The sequence below is a fragment of the Alnus glutinosa genome, chromosome 7, assembly GCF_958979055.1.
Source record: "Alnus glutinosa chromosome 7, dhAlnGlut1.1, whole genome shotgun sequence".
Lineage (NCBI taxonomy): Eukaryota > Viridiplantae > Streptophyta > Magnoliopsida > Fagales > Betulaceae > Alnus > Alnus glutinosa.
Window position 1 is genome coordinate 1,359,912 of NC_084892.1, and position 17,625 is coordinate 1,377,536.

Sequence of the window (17,625 nt, forward strand, 5' to 3'; positions counted from 1 at the left end):
CACATCCATGATCCACATCCACGATAAATCAACTTTAATACTACTGGTCAAGAAGCTCCCAATTACCAGATGGAACAAATTGAAAGCAGTAAAAAGGTCGGACTTCTAATTAAAAAAAATCAGGACAAAGTTTTCTTAAACTAGGTAATAGAAAATTATTTCAATACAGTTTATTAAATTAAGATAAGTGCATGTGCATGTAATTTTTAAATGTATTTTTAATATAATTTAATATTTGTTATTAGATTAGGGTTTGTTTCGGTTTTCGATTTAAAAAAGTGTGAGTTAAAAATAGCGTTTGGCAAAATCACAATTTGACTTTTAAAATCACATTTTAACCTTTAAAATTTTGTGTTTTTAAAAAAACATCACATTGTCTGCGATTTGAAAAAGCAGATTATGTGTTTTTAAATCGTAATTTTTAAAAACTCAATTTCTAAACGATTCATTTTTTACGATTTGGTTTAAAATCGTATTTTTTTGTTTACGAAATCGTAATATGAAACTCTGAAGAGATTGTTGAGAATCATGTGAGAATTTAAAAATGCATGCAAAAATAATTTACTCAAAAGATAAATATTAATTTAATACATCGAATTGAATCTTATAAAAAAAGAAGAAGTTTCAATCAAATTTGGTCCGGATCTCGGATCTAACACCCTCGAAACCATCCATACACCCGACCCGAAAATCCATTTCCTTTATTTTATTTACTTTAAAATTGTTGAATCTTCTACATGATTTACTTGTAGCGACGGAAAACGCGTAGCGAGACCCAGAAATCTCCAGTCCGAGGAAAAAGATTAAAGAGATTGTTGTATTGTTCGGAGTTCGTCCACTTAATTGGCGATCGAAGCCTCTCCTCGCGATGTTCAAGTTTTGGTATTGCCGTCTCTGATTTTCCTTTTATTTCTTTTTCTTTTTGGTTTCGCTTAAATTAGGGTTTTCTTGAATCATCGAGAAATTCATTTATTTTTCACTTCTTTTAATCAAATTTGTTTAATTTCGATGCTCTGAAGCTTTTACTTTGGGACTTATCTTTTAGATTTCTGATAATCTGAGCTCGCGCATGTTATTTATGTTACTGAATTTTGAATATCAAGGTTTATAGACGGTTTCGGGTTTGCAATTTGTGTTGTAATTAGAGAAGCTAGTTGAAATGACTAGAATTTTGTTGATTATCAAGCTTTATTTTTAGAATCTATTTTTTCAGCGAATTACTGAAAGTTGTTGTGGTGAATGATCGCCGATGCGGCGAAGTTAGAAAATGAATGGAAATTAAAAGATATGTATCTTTGTTGTATTTGGCATATGATAAACGATATAGAACCCTTAATTTAGTTTGAATGTGTTTTTTAAATACTATAGTTGATGTCTCGATATGGTAAATTTTTTCTTCTCACCTTTTGGGTTGATTCTTGTAAAAATAGATAAAATTGAAACAATCTTTTTCTGGGCATTGTTAACATGCTGTAATGTACAAAGTTGTCTTGTACTTGGTAGTATAAGAAAATGGGTATCCAAAATGCCATGGAGATTTAGAAGAAATCAGAGCAATGTGGTATAAGAAGAAGACGATGCAGCATTGAAATAATGGGTCTTACTGCTTTTTATTTGTGTCTATTTTTTGAATTTTGTGGAGATAAGAAAGGGATCATACTTCATTGGGTTTTCTTCTTCTTGCTCTGGAAATATTTATATGTATATATATTCTGCTTCCGTGTAACTAGAATAAAGCTTGTTTCTTTTCTTTTGTACCTTTTCAATAGCTGTATGCAATCCATTGAAAGGTTAGACAATCTCTACCTGCAGGGGATCTCAGGAGCAACAGTCTCAGCCACGTCCACAGGATGGTTCTCCGCAGTCCTGGTATCCTCCTTCTGTACTTAGCTCACCAAGTTCTTCTCGTCCAGGAACACCGGGTAGCACCTCTTCTAGCAGCTTCAGTTCACATAGGCCTACAGACCGGCCGCAGTCGCCATCACATGTTTCACCTGCCGAAGCGGCAGGTATAATTGCTGTTCTGAAGGACAAAAGGTTGGTTCCTGGTACTGGAAGATTCCATTTTATTCGTACATTTATTTTATGTTCCAATTTGATTGATTGATTTTTTTTTTTTTTTTGTTCTCTTTGGAAGATGGCGACTTTTGGAACATATGAAGGATATTGTTAAAATCTATATTGCTCAGATTGCTATATGTTTATTGATTCTCATGCAATTTGAATAAGGGGAATCTCGTTAGGACTACATCTTTGGTTTGTCGAGCATCACAACATGTCAACACATGGAAATTTCATATACATGTAGAGTTTAGGATTCTACAATCAAGTGCTGATAGATCCCTCTCCTTGTAATTTTTCATTTTCTAATAATAAATGAATTTTCCACAGAGATTTTGTAATAGAAGTCATAGATTTGTATATTATCAGAGTCTAAAGATCATGGAAAAGGATTGTAAAGTTGGCCTATAGTAATATCTCTTATTTAGTATCATTATAAGAGTCTAAAGATTGTGGAAGCAGAATGTAACGGTGTCCCGTAGTTATGTCACTTACACAGTATCATTTGCGTGTTGGGTTTATAAATTGCCTTTCTCTGCATATTGCATGTGTTTGTTTGAGGTTTTATTCCAATACATTGTTTTTGTGTTAATTATCTTTTAGCCAAATAGTAAGCTTGTTGTTAGATATTCCGTTTTTGTTAGCAACTGAAAATATAAATCAATTCTCAGAAAATTGTTAATTTGCTGATTTATTATTATTATACTTTTGAAGCACATGTTCGGAGTGCAATTATTTGATGCATTTCTTTCTTAGTCACTTTAGTAGTTCAAATAAAGATAACTAAAGTCTAAATCATCCAAATTATATTGTAATATTTCTAATTCCACTTCTATAGTTTCTAATATTTTCTTGTTTTCTTGATAAATTTGTTTAGTGTTGAGGAATTAAGGAAGCTTTTATCTGACAAGGATGCATATCATCAATTTTTACTTTCACTTGATCAAGTGAAGATTCAAAACAATGTAAGTTGTGGGTTATGATCTCTCTGATCTGACAAACATACATAGATTTAAAATTTTTGCATGTTGCTCCCTTTAATCTCACATGTTTTCTCCAATTTAGGCTTTATTTGTTTCGATGTAAAACATTTTCAGTATTTTGGGCATTTGGTTACACTTGAAAAACTTGGTCAACTGTTAAACATCCATTTTTCATTAAATGTGTTTTTTTTTTTCCTGACATGCACCCCCTTCCCAATGGCGCAAACACTGTTCTCCCCTTATCCACTGTTCCCCCCTTATCCACTGTTCCACCACTGACTAGTGACTACCCCATCGGTGTCAACTACGGTGTTGTCACCGACAACTTCCTACCATCTTCCCAAGTTGCCACCTTCCTCAAAACCCAAACCACCATCTCCCACCACCTTAATGAGTCTTTGAAATTGCCATAGTTTAACAATGGCCATAACAAGAGATGTGCCCTTCTGGAGATTAAGGAAAACTGGTAATCCTTGCGCATCCTACCCTAAGCGTGTAAAGGATAATAGGGGTTTATCCAGATAACTGCTGTGCCTTGATGAAACCTACCAATGCTCATGAGCAACAGTGACTTACTGGAATGGATTCTTTTGTAAGGATATCCAGTGCATGATGGTATCTTGTTTGCTTGTGATTCTACTGCCATGGTCTACTAAAGACTTATATGCTCCAGGCTCACTTCAGATCTAAATGAAAGAAAAAGAATGCATAACTCATGGAATTATGGATACCTAGGACCAAAATATTACCTGCTTAGTACTTATCAGGAAAAAAAAAAAAAAAAAAATTTACCTGCATTGAGGTCTTCTTGCTCCCGAAATGACTTTTTTAGGTTATATTTAGTTGGGGCATCAGATACAAGAAATATTAGGTTTTCACTTTGAAATCACTACCATAACCCCTATGGGAGAAGATCTTGTTTTTTTTTTTTGTTTGAAGTTTTGCTTATTAGATAAGAATGTCATAAAGCAACTTACAAATGTACCCTAAGTGGGAATAATTGATTGTAGTCATGGCTGACATGATGACATAATTGCGGTATTAATTTATGGTGTAATATGTAATAGATTCTCATGATTACCAAGCCAGCTGAAGTGTAAGAACAAAACACATCCATACGCTGCAAATGAAAGAATTTGTGCACATACATGCAGCACATGAAAAAAGATCAGAAAGCGCCATTTACATAATGTTAGAACATGCTTGCTCATGTAGCTTTTATGATACGATGTTGTTGCTGCATTATGCAGAGTCATATTGTAGTTCTGTTGTGTCTGATATATGAGATTCATCATATCTTTCTAATATCTTTCCTCCACCTTTTATGGCTCATCAGCTAAGAGATGAACTACGCAAGGAAACTCTACAGCTTGCCAGTGAGTGTGCTTGTCCCTTTCCCTCCAACAATTTATCTACTTTTTCAATATGTTATAGGTGGGAGAGATTAAATATTACCATCTTCTTTATCAGGGGAGAACTTGGAGAATGAACCACGGATTATGGAGCTTAGAAATCAGGTGAGTTTATAACCTCATCTGTCAATTATAGTTTGACATTGGGAAACTGATTGAAGAACTTTCTCCTCTTGATTTTATATTACAGTGCAGAATAATTCGGACAACAGAGTTAGCTGCTGCTCAGGAGAAACTTAATGAACTCGAGAGACAGAAGGAAGAGAGTTTGAAATTCTATTCCCCAGCATCCCTTCTCCAAAGGCTCCAAGGTATTCAACTATAATAAAAGCTTGAAAATAGGCCAGTGTTGAAAAACACTTGTTACAGATGGAGATGTGTAATACGTGTTTGTTGTTTCAGAGGCGATGAGTAAGACGGAGGAGGAATCTGAAAACCTGCACAGGCAGCTCTTAGATAGGGAGATTGATGTTGGGTCCTTTGTCCAGAAATACAAGAAGCTCCGTACTACTTACCATAAGCGAGCACTCATCCACCTTGCAGCCAAAACGTCTTCAACTGGTTGAATGGATATAATAAACACATTAATTGTTGTGTACTTTAATATTGAGGAACACTGCCTTATTCCATTGTTATAATTCTGTTTTTGTTGTAAGTTCATTCTGTATATCTTTTTGTCATTTCTTATCATATCTAGCCATTAATGTTGTTAATAATTAATATCAACTTTATTATTTTTTGTTTGAATAATTGCTGTTTTTAAACTATTACGTCACATCTCTCAATAGGAATAGGATGAGTCCTGACAGTGTGGATGCTTATCTAATTTTGTTAGAGAATTGGGTGATCCATCTCTGAAGCTTGTGTATTTTTGATATATCGTACGTATATTTTTTGCTATATTATATCATTAGTGCACCAAAAAGCTGTTGACTAGGTTGGCAACTCGTCTTGGAAGTTGGATTCGGGTTATGTGAGGCATGAGTATTAGATTATAGGGGTCAATTTGAGTTCAATTTATTTAATTAAACAGATTAGATTTTTCAGTTCTAACATGACCTATTTAAATAAGTATTCAATTTGATTTAATCTGCACAATTTGTTTAATTAACAAATTTTTTAATTATTGAGCATGAAAATGTCATTGTATACAAAGATATTGGCTTAATAACTCTTAATTATTAAACATGAAATAAAATTACATTATGGAAGTTATATTCGTGACAACTAGGGAATGAGAGAATGAGGGTAATTTTTTGTCTCAAGACTTTAGGGTTCTAAATTTTTTACAGTAAAAGTAAAAATTGTTTTAATTCATACGTGTTATGCGGGTCGCCCGTGGGTTAAGCGGGTTGATCCGAAATTTACTTGTTTGTTAATCATGTTTAATCGGATTGATTTGATTTAACCCGAATTCTATTTTACTAAATTTTAGCCCATTAATTTTAAGCTAAGTTTGTGCGAAAAGTTTTGAATCCTAAATTGCTCGTAACAACAGCTCATAAGTTTTCATATCTTTTTATCCTACTACGGACTATCGCTCTTTTGATCATAGGACTGTACTTTACCCGTGACTTAAACAAAATAACATTTGCGTTGACACTTACAAAATATAATTTTGTTATGCACGAAATCCACCCAAAAAGTGAATTTTCTGAGCAGAAAATAGGAGTATGTTGAAGCATATCCGTTCATCTATCAATATTCCTAGCGAGCTTCAGCATCCACTTGTACCTTTTTTGTTTCAAATGGACGAAAGGAATTAATTACAAACGTTACATCAAAATATTCAAAACCCTCCTAATCAGATAACATGAGAGTTTCTCAAGATTAGAACATTTGAAGACATTTTGATTTAACATTTAAAAAATGGTCAAGTAAATAGAAAATATTTTCACCTAATTGTATCCAAATTAAGGTTTTTTTTTTTTTCATGCACACCAGCTTACGTACACTAGGAGACTAAAGAATAACAATAGGATGATAAAAACAAAAAAGAATATATACAGATCTGCTTACACTAGGAGAATAAAGAATAAGAATATGATAATAAATAGGAAGAGAATGAGGGAGATCAATAAAGAAGCACCCAGTTACACTCCAAAGCTTTTGATTGCATTTTTATGAAATAGAAAAAGGAATATATACTTGAATTAACCAAGCTGCAAATATACTTGGTGAAAACGCATGGAACCAAGAGACTTGCTATAAAATGCCGGGTCGTTATTTGCTATACAAGCCCCCCAAACTCTGATCCCAATTTACCAAATACAACAACCAATAACCTCCTCTCCACCAAGTCAACAACATGGCTGAACTTGCCTCGGGCATCGCAGGAAAGATCTTGGAGAAGCTGGCATCCCTTGCTTACGAAGAGTTCAGCTTGGTATGGAACGTCAAAAGTGAGCTGAGAGAGCTTGAGCTCACCATGACAACCATTCAAGCCGTGCTCTTGGATGCTGAAGAGAAGCAAGCTAGCAATGGCCTGCTGAGCATCTGGCTGAGGCAGCTCAAAGATATTTTTTTTGATGCTGAGGATGTGCTTGGTGAAGTTGAGTACGGAGTTCGGAAGAAGGAAGTGATCAGAACATATGGGCGCACTAGTAGAGAGGTATGTGATTTCTTTTCATGCTGTAGCACCCTTGCATTCCGTCATCAACTAGGTCACAAAATCAAGGACATTAGTAAGAGGTTAGGTAAGATTGCAGCTCATAAGGATCAATTTAATCTTATACCTCGACTTGAAGATAGGCATGTCATGCATGGGAGGAGGGATATGACCCACTCATTTGTTCCTCCTTCCGAAGTCATTGGTAGGAAGAATGATAAAGAAAAAATAATAAGTCTTTTGAGGCAACCTGATGCTAACATGCATGATAATGTACATGTAATTCCTATAGTTGGATTAGGAGGGTTGGGGAAGACCACAATTGCTAAGTTGGTATACGATGATGAACGTGTAGCCAATCATTTCAAATTGAGAATGTGGGTTTGTGTGTCTGAGGATTTTGATGTTCCTAGATTAATAAGAGAAATCCTTAAATCTGCAACTCCTGAAAAAATTGATGAGACGTTGGGTGTAGATTTGTGTCAAACTAGATTAAGAGACTGTTTAAAGAACAAGAAATTTCTACTTGTTTTAGATGATGTTTGGAATGAAGATCGTAATAAATGGATTGAGTTGAAAGGAATTTTAAGTGGTGGTTCAGATGGAAGTACAATTGTAGTGACAACACGTAGTTATAGGGTTGCCTCCATTGTGGGAACTGGTCCCACATACACTTTAAATTGTTTACCCGAAGCTGATTGTTTGTCTTTATTTGTGAAATGGGCATTTAAGGAAGGAGAAGACAAACAATATCCAAACCTCTTAGAAATTGGAAAAGAAATTGTGGGAAAATGTAAAGGAGTTCCATTGGCAATAAGGACTCTAGGTAGCCTACTTTTCTCAAAGGTTGATGAACGGGAGTGGAACTTTGTGAAAGATAATGAGATATGGAAATTAGAACAAAATGATGATGATATTTTACCCGCATTAAAATTGAGTTATGATCAAATGCCATCTCATTTGAAGCAATGCTTTGCCTTCTGTTCTCTCTTTCCAAAGGATCATTGGTTTGAAAGTGATGTATTGATTCAATTTTGGATGGCGTATGGACTCCTTAATAAAACGCCTAATAATAATAATAATAATCAACATATAGAGTTTGAAGATGTTGGCGACATGTATATCAAGGAGTTGTGGTCCAGATCTTTCTTCCAAGATGTTGAGAATGAACTCTGGCACTATAGGTACAGGTTTAAAATACATGATCTCATCCATGATCTTGCACTCAAGGTTGCACAAGAAGAGTGTTTAACAGTCAACTTTCACACTCAAAACGTCGCTAAAACAATTCGTCATTTGTCATTTTCATTAAATTGTGTGCAAGTTCCAAAATATTTTTACACATTAAGTAGTGGTCTGCGAACCACTTTGTTCCCAACCATACAAGAAGTACCGGCCTTAATTGAAGCATGCATCTTGAGATTCAAGTACTTGCGGGTGCTTGACTTATTTTGTTCATCTTTTGAGGCGTTGTCAAGCTCTATCGATACTTTGCAGCATTTGAAATATCTGAACCTAGCTTGTAATCAAAGAATCAAGAAACTTCCTGATTCTATTTGCAAGCTGTACAATTTGCAAACTATTCTACTTTACTCATGTCCAAGACTTGAGGGGTTACCCAAAGAAACGAGGAAGATGGTCAGCCTTAGGTATATGTCGATAACAACAACGGCTTACCCGTGCTTGTTTGAGAATGGTGTAGGCTGCTTGAGTTCTCTTCGGTTTTTTGGTATATTTGGATGTCATAGACTAGAAGTTTTGTTTCAAGGGATGGACGGGAGCTTTACCAACCTTCGGACATTGGTTGTTTCGGGTTGTGAAAAGTTGACCTCTTTGACACTTAATATCAAGCACTTAACTGCCTTAGAGACCCTGGTAATTAAGTCTTGTGAGGTTCTTAGTTTGCCAGAAGGAGAAGACAGTTGGGATCTCAAGTTGAACCTTCGAAAAGTGGTGATTGAATATTTACCAAAGTTGGAGGTTTTGCCGCAATGGTTCAAGGGATCTGCCAACACATTACAGTACATGCGTATTTCGAAGTGTCCGAACCTTAAGGCCTTACCGAAGTGGCTGCCAAGTCTGAAGTCAATTCAAACACTTGAGATTGTGGATTGCCCCAAGTTGTCATCTCTTTCAGAGGGGATGGATGGTCTCCATGTGCTAAGAGAACGGATTAGAAAATGAAATGAGCAGGAGCGGTCCAAGAGTGCTCAAGACCAACGGTTCGACTGGATTAGCCCAAAAATGATGTAACGGGTAAGATTGCATTCTATAACATTACAATATCAATTGCTAATACTATTTGTTTATTCAAGTTACATATATATATTTTTTTCTTTTCTGTAATCACGTTTGTTTGTTTGTTTGTTTTTTTTTTTTTTCTGTTCTATATAAATATATAATATATATTTGCAGCTTCCATGGCATGACTTGAGCGAGAGATTCAGCAACTATTAAAGCCTCAATGCAGCTCAGTTCGGAGATATTAATTTGTTCCAGCTTGATTATGTTGTAAACATGTCGTGAATTATAATTTGAAATAAGAAATGTTAACCAATAAATATTTCTGTAATTTCAGTTCTTCCTATATATGGCATGTAAATAAATTAAGATGGCGATGCTTATACTTTCGTGACTACTTTCTTGTTTATAAAGTTTAATTGTTTATCAAAGCTTAGGGATTTCGTCCAACTATTATTTCTTTGAACAATTTCTGTATTCGATTACAAACGTTTTCTCTCATTTACGTCTACCTTCACTCCACACATACTCGCGCCAAAAGGAACAACAAAGAGAGATCACTCTTTTAGGCGATCCATCTCCTTCTCCCACTTAATTCCAAACATTTGGCGGCCAAAAGGAACAATAAGGTTATACCGGAACACCTGCAATTCAGACATTCACAATCAGCAGCCCATGTTTATGCTAAACAATTAACAATCCAAAGAACATCTCAATGAACTTGAAGATGAATGCTAAACTCCCAAACAACATCTCAGCTTGAATTCAATGGAAGGTGTATGTGGATAAATGACACTCACCTTATCATTGATACCCCGTAATTGAAGTTTTAGAGCTTCTGAAGTCTCTGCCCATTTAGAGTGATCTCCATTGCATCTACTTCCCCAAGCTCTCTTCAACGCCGATCGCCATTCTGATATTTGATGCCTTATTTCTTTGTTAAGTTCAACCCACTCCGGCGCACACCCGTTCTTTGAAAGGATTCTATACAGGGTGTCTTCTGCTGGGTCGGCATGAGGATTCGTACTCAGGTTGAGTGGTTTTCCTTTCCCCGGTAAGTTCTCAAACTGCCCTTCTTCCATGGAGTGCCATATTCTTTGCTCCACAACGTTTATTATATCAGTTTCTGATCTGCCCAAATCACACTCACGAAGGTCACAGACCAAACCAGAATTTGTGTCCAACAGATAGAGAACACAAGAACACCCATTAATCAATGGTTTCAATTGCTGGGATTTTCACAGACCGAATTGAACAAACATTCTCGTAGTCTAAACCACATGATGGTTGATTAAAAAAGAACCCAAATTCTCAGTTACACGCATGAATTGCATAATTAAACTGAACAAAAAAATAATACGAAAAAGAAATTGACAAACCCAATTCTTTTTTAACGGGCTAAAAAAAAGTTGTCGAATATTTCAGCTTCTAACGGAGACAGCCGATGAGGAGGAGAACGGAACCTGACGGAGTTGCGTTGGCCACGAAGCTCAGGAGGGAGTTTACGGTCGTTGACGGCGTCTATGACGGTCGACAGGCGGTCCGCAAGCTTCTTCTCCGTCTTGGGAGATGTGCTCGACGATGAAGGTGACGATGTTGATGAAGAAGAAGAAGAAGAGGAGGAGGAGGCCCACCTAGGTCTGGACCCACCAAAGGCCACCCCAGCCGTCGATCTCCCGATCAGGGACCATGATCTTGGACATGTCGCCATTGTTCTCGCGAGCCGGGTCGCCATGGTCGACGAACACGAGTGGAAGCTTCCGGGGTTCTTGAAGGCTCTAGAGGGGGCTTTAGTTGTTTGTAGGTGGCTAAGCTGTTTCCACGTGGTCTTCAAAGCAGTGGGTGGCAACAAACATACGATGTTCCAAGATGAATAGGCAATAGGAATTTTTAATCGGCTAATATTTTTTATATTTTTTAAAAAGTAATATAAAAACTCATGCATACAAATATTATTTTTATGAAAAATATTAGATGTACAGTTATTTTATAATTTCTGAAATGCATCACTAGGTGATTAGAAGGTATTGAAAACCTCTCTCTTTTCTCCAGAGCTTTCTCTCCCAAACAGTGGCGTTGTTGGCAGGGGGAGGGAGGTTCCCCTCCTCCCGGTTTTTCTTCTTCTCTTAGCGTTTTGGGCTAAGAGAGGTTTTGGTTCCTCCTTGGGTTGTTCCAGTGGAGGTTAGAGTCTCCCAGTCACTACGGCTGTGGAGTTTTGAGTCCCCTCGGACTTGTTTCGGTGGTGATTTTAGTCTTCCTAGTCCGTTTGAACTAAGGAAGTTTGTGTAGTTTTTTAGTTTCTTTTAGTTTTCTTTTGTTCTTGGCAGGAAAACATTCCAGAGAGGTTCCGGAGGAGGAGAGCCCGCCGCTCGTGTCGCTGGCGGAGAGATTTGGTCGTGCCTCAGTTTGTATCAATCTTTGAAGCTAGATCTGCGCTATTCCGCCATCCTCTAGTCGACACGCGCCCCCTAGCTTTGATCGTCCCCGTCCTTTGGCTCAGTCGCTGCCCGCTACGGCCGAAAAACTCATCGGTGACCATGCGCCAGGGTGTTCTTCACACTTTGGGCAGCTCGTGATGGCCACGTTCCCTTTTTTTTGCCGTGTCTGGTAGTGCCTGGGGGTTTCCTGTGTTAGGCTGCTGTAGGGAATCGGCCGGTGGCACACGTGCTGTCTCCGGTGGTGCTTTCTTCTGCCGACAGCTTCTGTCTTGGGTGTTTTTCTTGTATTTGACAGATTGTATTTGACAGTGTGCTCTGGGTTAGTTTTAGCCTTGTCATTACTTTTTAGCATAGATTGTTTGTGACTGACTCTATAGTGCAAGTAAAGGTTCATATGTCAACGCAGAGGTACCTTTTTGTTGGCTATGTTTATTTGTAACAACTGTCGGTATGATCTGTGTTCTGGGGTAACTGTAATGGGGTTTTTGTTCTATTCTGAGTCCCTGTAATAGTCTTGAGTCTAGTTTTGACTCTGTTTGACTGTAACTTTGTTACCTTTAGGTGATTTGATTTAATGAAATTATTACATTTTCCCTTAAAAAAAAAAAAGGAAAAAAAAAAAGAAGGTATTGAAAACTTATGAAAAAAAAAATATATAATTTCTAATCATAGGTTCACACGTCTTGAAAAGTGGAATGGAATGGGTAATGCCGTTAGAATTTATTAACACGGATTAATATATGATTGAAGAATATTAATATTTTTAGTGACTAATTTGACTCTAATTACATATTGACACATGTTAGCATATATGATTATACTTTACACATTGTCATTCGAGACTGTTATATAATACATCATCTGTAAGAGCAAAACAATTCGGATTTTTTCAGTTTATCTATTATGAAAATTTGTTATTTTTTTTGTTTTTCTACAAAGTGATTCAATAGGCCGTGTTTTCTTGTATGGGCATCTTAAATAAATTAAAAAAAAAAAAGCAATTTTTTCTAATTTAGTTTTCTACTTGCTACAGGATTTGCTTTTTTTTTTTTTTAAAAAAAAAATTATATTTTATTCAAATTTTTATAAATAAATTATATTTTTTAATTTTTATTTTTATTTTATCTTACAAAATCAAACCTCAAAATTTACGCACAAAATAAGAATTAAATTTTGATTTCATAAATCGAACACCCGAACACACCGTATTCTCTATCTTTCTCTTATCTTCTTGTTTTTTTTAAAAAACTAATTATTGGATATGCAGACCCACACTTTCACATTTTAAATAATCAATGCTTGAACCCCCAATAATCATCCACTTAATTATTTGAGCCACAAATATTTGAAGTCGTCGCAAGTAATTAGAAAATGTATATAAATTTTTCAAGAAGGAAAACACAATAAATTAAGAAGGAACGATATTCCATCAGAAACATCAACAGTGGCTTCAATTCCTTGGCTATTACCCATTTATCCGATTATTCGTTGGTACTATTGGGTTCATCACACAATGGGTTTGTAAAGTAAAATGGGCCTAGCGTATATTTAATCACATCTCGGTACACCAACGTCGGTAGGCTGAGCTTCACTCCTCGCCGGCCACCGGCAAAGTCTGTGAGAATGTTGCAAGTTGGTTCTGGCGACGACACTAATCTCACAGAGCATAGCTTGGGGTTGAGTTCCTTCCCATGTATGTGCTTGTTTACAATGATGTCGAATTGGCCCAATTCATCGGTAATGTCACTCGCATAATACATAACTCTACTTCTATCATCCATGCATGTTACTGACACCTTGCAACCTGCAACCACCCCAATTTGACACATTTTTTTTGATAGGGTCAATTAATGGTTTTCAACCTTTTATTAGAGCATTAACAAGCTAATCAAAATAGCAAAAATAAACATTCATTTCAACTAGCCACTTTGACTAAAAACTAGCTAGTTGTTACCGTGCTTGGCAAATTAATTAAAAAAAATACTTGATTTGATTCTCTCTCCTATTTGGGAAGAGTAAAAATAGATTAAAAAAACAATATTTTATACGGAATAATAAAAGTAGATAGCTAAAAGATTGATTTAGATGTAGATGCTTGAAAAACATGGGTAGCTAAAATAGAAAAAATGTTTTCATTAGCTAAATTTTAACTAAACATTTGGTAAGTCGAATTTAGATGCTCTTAAACGGATGAGAATTGGTTACAATTTGTTGACTGAATTGCAATCAATTTGGAATTTGAACAACCTTCCGTGAGAGGCAGGTGAGGGCTCATCTACATAGTATAGATGTAAAGCCCACTTATCCTAGGTAGCCCGAGTGGAGGGCCATCTACACAGATCGAGCAAGTGTGATCCAGCACTTGCTTATCGTGAATGGCTGTCCAATTGAATATAATTCGGTCAACAAATTGCAGCCATCTCCATCCTTATTAGACATCAAATTAACAAAGATGCGAGGATGTAATCCCTTAATCTTACCTTTGATGGGCTTGCCACCATGAGCCCATTCGTGCCAGCCCTGAGTGCAATCCTGGCACAATACCTTTCCACCTACATGCATGACCCCGAGATCCTTCTCAGCTAAAGCTAAATTGGTGCAACCCATTAGAAGAGATGCTGCAATTATCACCAACACAACTCCTCTCATCTCTCTCTCTCTCTCTCAAGAATCTCCAAATTTGGGTAGAGATGAGCACCATTCCAAAGTGATATACATATATACACTAGCTAGTGGTAGAGGGGTCATTGTCTAGGAGTGGGAGGGCACTACTTTGGGACGTGCAATCCACCAAGTTTGTTCAACATAATATATACGACTCCGTTATTAACGGGCTGTCAAGATTAATTATTGTTTATCTAGGAAAATAAAATAAATAAAATCTTCCATACAGACTTCGGAGTTTGGAGGCAGAGCAAATGAGAAGATGAGTAATTATAGGAAAAAGAGAGATTAAAAGGGAAAAAAACAACAAATTAGAACCACACGCTCTCAATTAAAATTGCACATTATTCTCACATGCTCTAGAAATACAAGTTAGTTTAACAGATTAAATTAAAAAAAAAAAATTCCCTAGCCTCCAACTAAATTTAAACAAAAACTGTCCATATTTTAGTAAGCAAAGTCATTTAGTTGCGGAATACAATTTGTCTATTGTTAATTTAGGACCGAGATAAATGAGTTATTATGCTGAGTAAGAAAGTATTTAACATTTTGTTTTTATCAGTGATCTAACCATGTAATTAATTAACTGCTAAATACAAATAATAAATGTTAAAGAAATACCATTTAGTAAATTGCCATACAACTAAAATAATGTGACAGTAAAAGATTTTGTAAAAAGAAAAATAGAAAATTGATTTTCACTCTTCACCATCTTAGTTGTATGAGTCCAACAAAATAGCATTACTCAATATATTATAAAGCAAGATATGTTATTTGTACACACATTGTGTGAAACCCATGCATGTAAAATAAATTTTACACCAAATATAAATGTGTGTATACTCATTTCATTAGCCTTATGAAAGGCAAGAAACCCAATTGCATAAGAAGCCAAATTACAAAATACAAACTTAATTGTAGATAAGGAACTTCCTATTACATTAACGTATATACAGAAAAGGACTCCAATAAAAAAAGCGAAAACATTAACAAGAAAATATTAAAACCAATGCCGAGGGATATCAGACCAATCCCGCCAGCCTAAGGGCATTGTCGAAATCGTCTTCACTATCCCAAGACTTCACCTGCAAAAACATAATTTAGAACTTACAGAAGCCAAAACATAGTGTTAAGCATAAACAGGAAAAAGGAAGAGGAAGAGGGAGTCCAAATTACCTCTGCGACTTCGGAGCCAAAATATTGCTCAATTTTTGACATGAGCATCTCGTCCCTATCACCACACAGCAAGTTAAACACAGCTCCTGTAAGCACAAATAGAACCGGTCAGCTATTCTATTTTATCCTATGGTTAGCTATACATGATAGGCTAACTACTGGGGACTGGTTGCTTGTTTGGGATTTTAAAGGGGATGTAAATTGTGGTTTCTGCATGGCTGGAATTGAGAGCCGAAATCACCTTTTCTTTTCTTGTGGTTTTAGCTCCCGAGTTTGGAAAACTTGCTTGCAGTGATGTGGCTTGTTGAATTGTTATACCAGTTGGAGTGAACTGATTGATGAAGGTTGTCGAACCTGGAAGAGTAAGAGTTTGATGGGGACAATTTGTAGACTTATCTTGAGCTATGCTGTGTATTGGTTATGGTGAGCCCGAAATGAGTTAAAAGTTGGTGGATAACCTCTCATCGAAGAGTAAATTTTGAAGCAAATTTTTTGGACAGTTTGGTGTAGAGTTTTTGGAAAGGGAAAATTCCCAAAAAATTATGGAGAATGTTATTCTTTGTCACAAATGGAACATTGATGTTTGTATTTTGAGTTAGTTGTTCCTTTTTTGGATGGGCTTTTTTTTTTTTTTGGTGTTTTGGTTTAGGCCCTTGAGTGTAGTGTGGGTATTCCTAGAGTTTTTTCTCTGGTTGTTCTGTTTTCTGTTGTTTGGGTCGTAAACTTCTTGTACAATTTGATTCTTTTTGTCAATATATAGTTCTACTCATTCTTTCAAAAACAAAAAAAAAAAGACTCCTAAACCAATCAACCTTCTTATACCTAAAGCCACGAGAGAGAGAGAGAGAGAGCTCGTACTGATGTGATGTTAGAGTCCTGGGGCTCATCGAGGAACTTGTTGATCTTGCTCTCCTCGTCGTTGATGGTCAAGGCCTCAACATTGAGCTCCAAGGCAGCTTTCTCCTCTGAATTCGAAGAAGATGCGCTTAACACCTCCGCAGGATCGTCCTCTTCGTTGCCCCATCGCTTTAGTGGTGTGTTCTCGGGCGACGCTTTGGTCGTATCTTCGGCGGCGTCTGCCATTTGAGCTAGAGAGATTGCAGACTAAGGATCTGGTCGTATCTCCAGCGGCGTCTGCCATCATGTAGATTTAGCATGCTAGACGCGTATTTAACATTAGTTCCTAGTTTTTATTTAATTTTCAAATTTATGATTCAGTTATGTAAAAAAACTCAAAATTGTATTTTATTTTATTTTTATTTCTCATGAAATTCACAGTTGGTACAAATTTTAAATGCCCAAAACATTCATAATTGCATAGATTTCTTATAATTTAAGATTTAAATTTAAGTCAAATTTCAAGACAAGGTACCGTACAATAAAAATCCATTCTCTGTATTTTATGAAAGAGGCCATCATGTTCCCTCTATTTCAAGAGCAGTTGCAAGTAGGGAAAAAGAATGTGTAAGATTATATATTTTTGTATTTTATGTGTAACTCCTACCAAAGAATGTGTTAGACTTTAGTTGATTCCAAGACAGACGTGAGAAAAAATAAAATAAAATAAAAATTTACTTATTTTCAATTTTTCATTATTTTTGTTTGCGCTCGTACTCTCAAACTTTAAATAGTTTTAATATGACGCAAGGATGTACCAAATTTTCGAAATTGATTATGTTTGTGCGGGCTTGTCAGGCCCAGGCAACTGGCAAGCAAGGATAGGAAATTTTCAGCGCCGGCCCAATGTCTACTTTTATTGATTTATTGTAAGAAGGTTATTATACAATATGTCACTGGAAGAAGGTTATTATACAGGCCCAAGATGGGCCCAAAGAGGCTTGACATGAGGCTCATCATCACAAGAGTCCAAAAGGGCCCAAGAGACCTAATATAAAGTCTCATTATCTCCCTAGTTTAGATATGCTCTCTTACACACAAGACCCCCCTTCATGAGAGATCTCTCTTTCCCTCTCTATCTCTATGTTTTCTCCTCCCATGTCAAGACATTGATTTAGGCATCAGAGTACCTTCGATCTCATGAC

At 36.2% G+C, this 17,625-nt stretch overlaps 4 protein-coding genes across 4 annotated transcripts; 2 read left to right on the forward strand and 2 right to left on the reverse strand.

The window, feature by feature from the left end:
• Positions 1-738: 738 nt before the first annotated feature.
• Positions 739-5,223, forward strand: LOC133874385 (vacuolar protein-sorting-associated protein 37 homolog 1-like). Its single transcript, XM_062312288.1, has 7 exons — positions 739-882; positions 1,813-2,037; positions 2,939-3,026; positions 4,381-4,420; positions 4,515-4,561; positions 4,647-4,767; positions 4,859-5,223. Exons 1-7 carry the CDS (start codon positions 869-871, stop codon positions 5,020-5,022), a joined length of 699 nt encoding a protein of 232 aa, XP_062168272.1. The 5' UTR covers positions 739-868; the 3' UTR covers positions 5,023-5,223.
• Positions 5,224-6,764: 1,541 nt separating this feature from the next.
• LOC133872592 (disease resistance protein RGA2-like) lies at positions 6,765-8,316 on the forward strand. The gene is made up of 2 exons (XM_062310148.1): positions 6,765-8,248; positions 8,295-8,316. Exons 1-2 carry the CDS (start codon positions 6,765-6,767, stop codon positions 8,314-8,316), a joined length of 1,506 nt encoding a protein of 501 aa, XP_062166132.1.
• A 1,429-nt stretch (positions 8,317-9,745) lies between these two features.
• Positions 9,746-11,096, reverse strand: LOC133873142 (uncharacterized). The gene is made up of 3 exons (XM_062310870.1): positions 10,769-11,096; positions 10,106-10,436; positions 9,746-9,949 (listed from the first exon to the last, which is right to left on the reverse strand). The coding sequence occupies exons 1-3, from the start codon at positions 11,038-11,040 to the stop codon at positions 9,863-9,865; spliced, it is 690 nt and encodes a 229-aa protein (XP_062166854.1). The 5' UTR covers positions 11,041-11,096; the 3' UTR covers positions 9,746-9,862.
• Positions 11,097-13,087: 1,991 nt separating this feature from the next.
• Positions 13,088-14,442, reverse strand: LOC133873671 (non-classical arabinogalactan protein 31). The gene is made up of 2 exons (XM_062311410.1): positions 14,224-14,442; positions 13,088-13,547 (listed from the first exon to the last, which is right to left on the reverse strand). The coding sequence occupies exons 1-2, from the start codon at positions 14,390-14,392 to the stop codon at positions 13,225-13,227; spliced, it is 492 nt and encodes a 163-aa protein (XP_062167394.1). The 5' UTR covers positions 14,393-14,442; the 3' UTR covers positions 13,088-13,224.
• Positions 14,443-17,625: the final 3,183 nt, after the last annotated feature.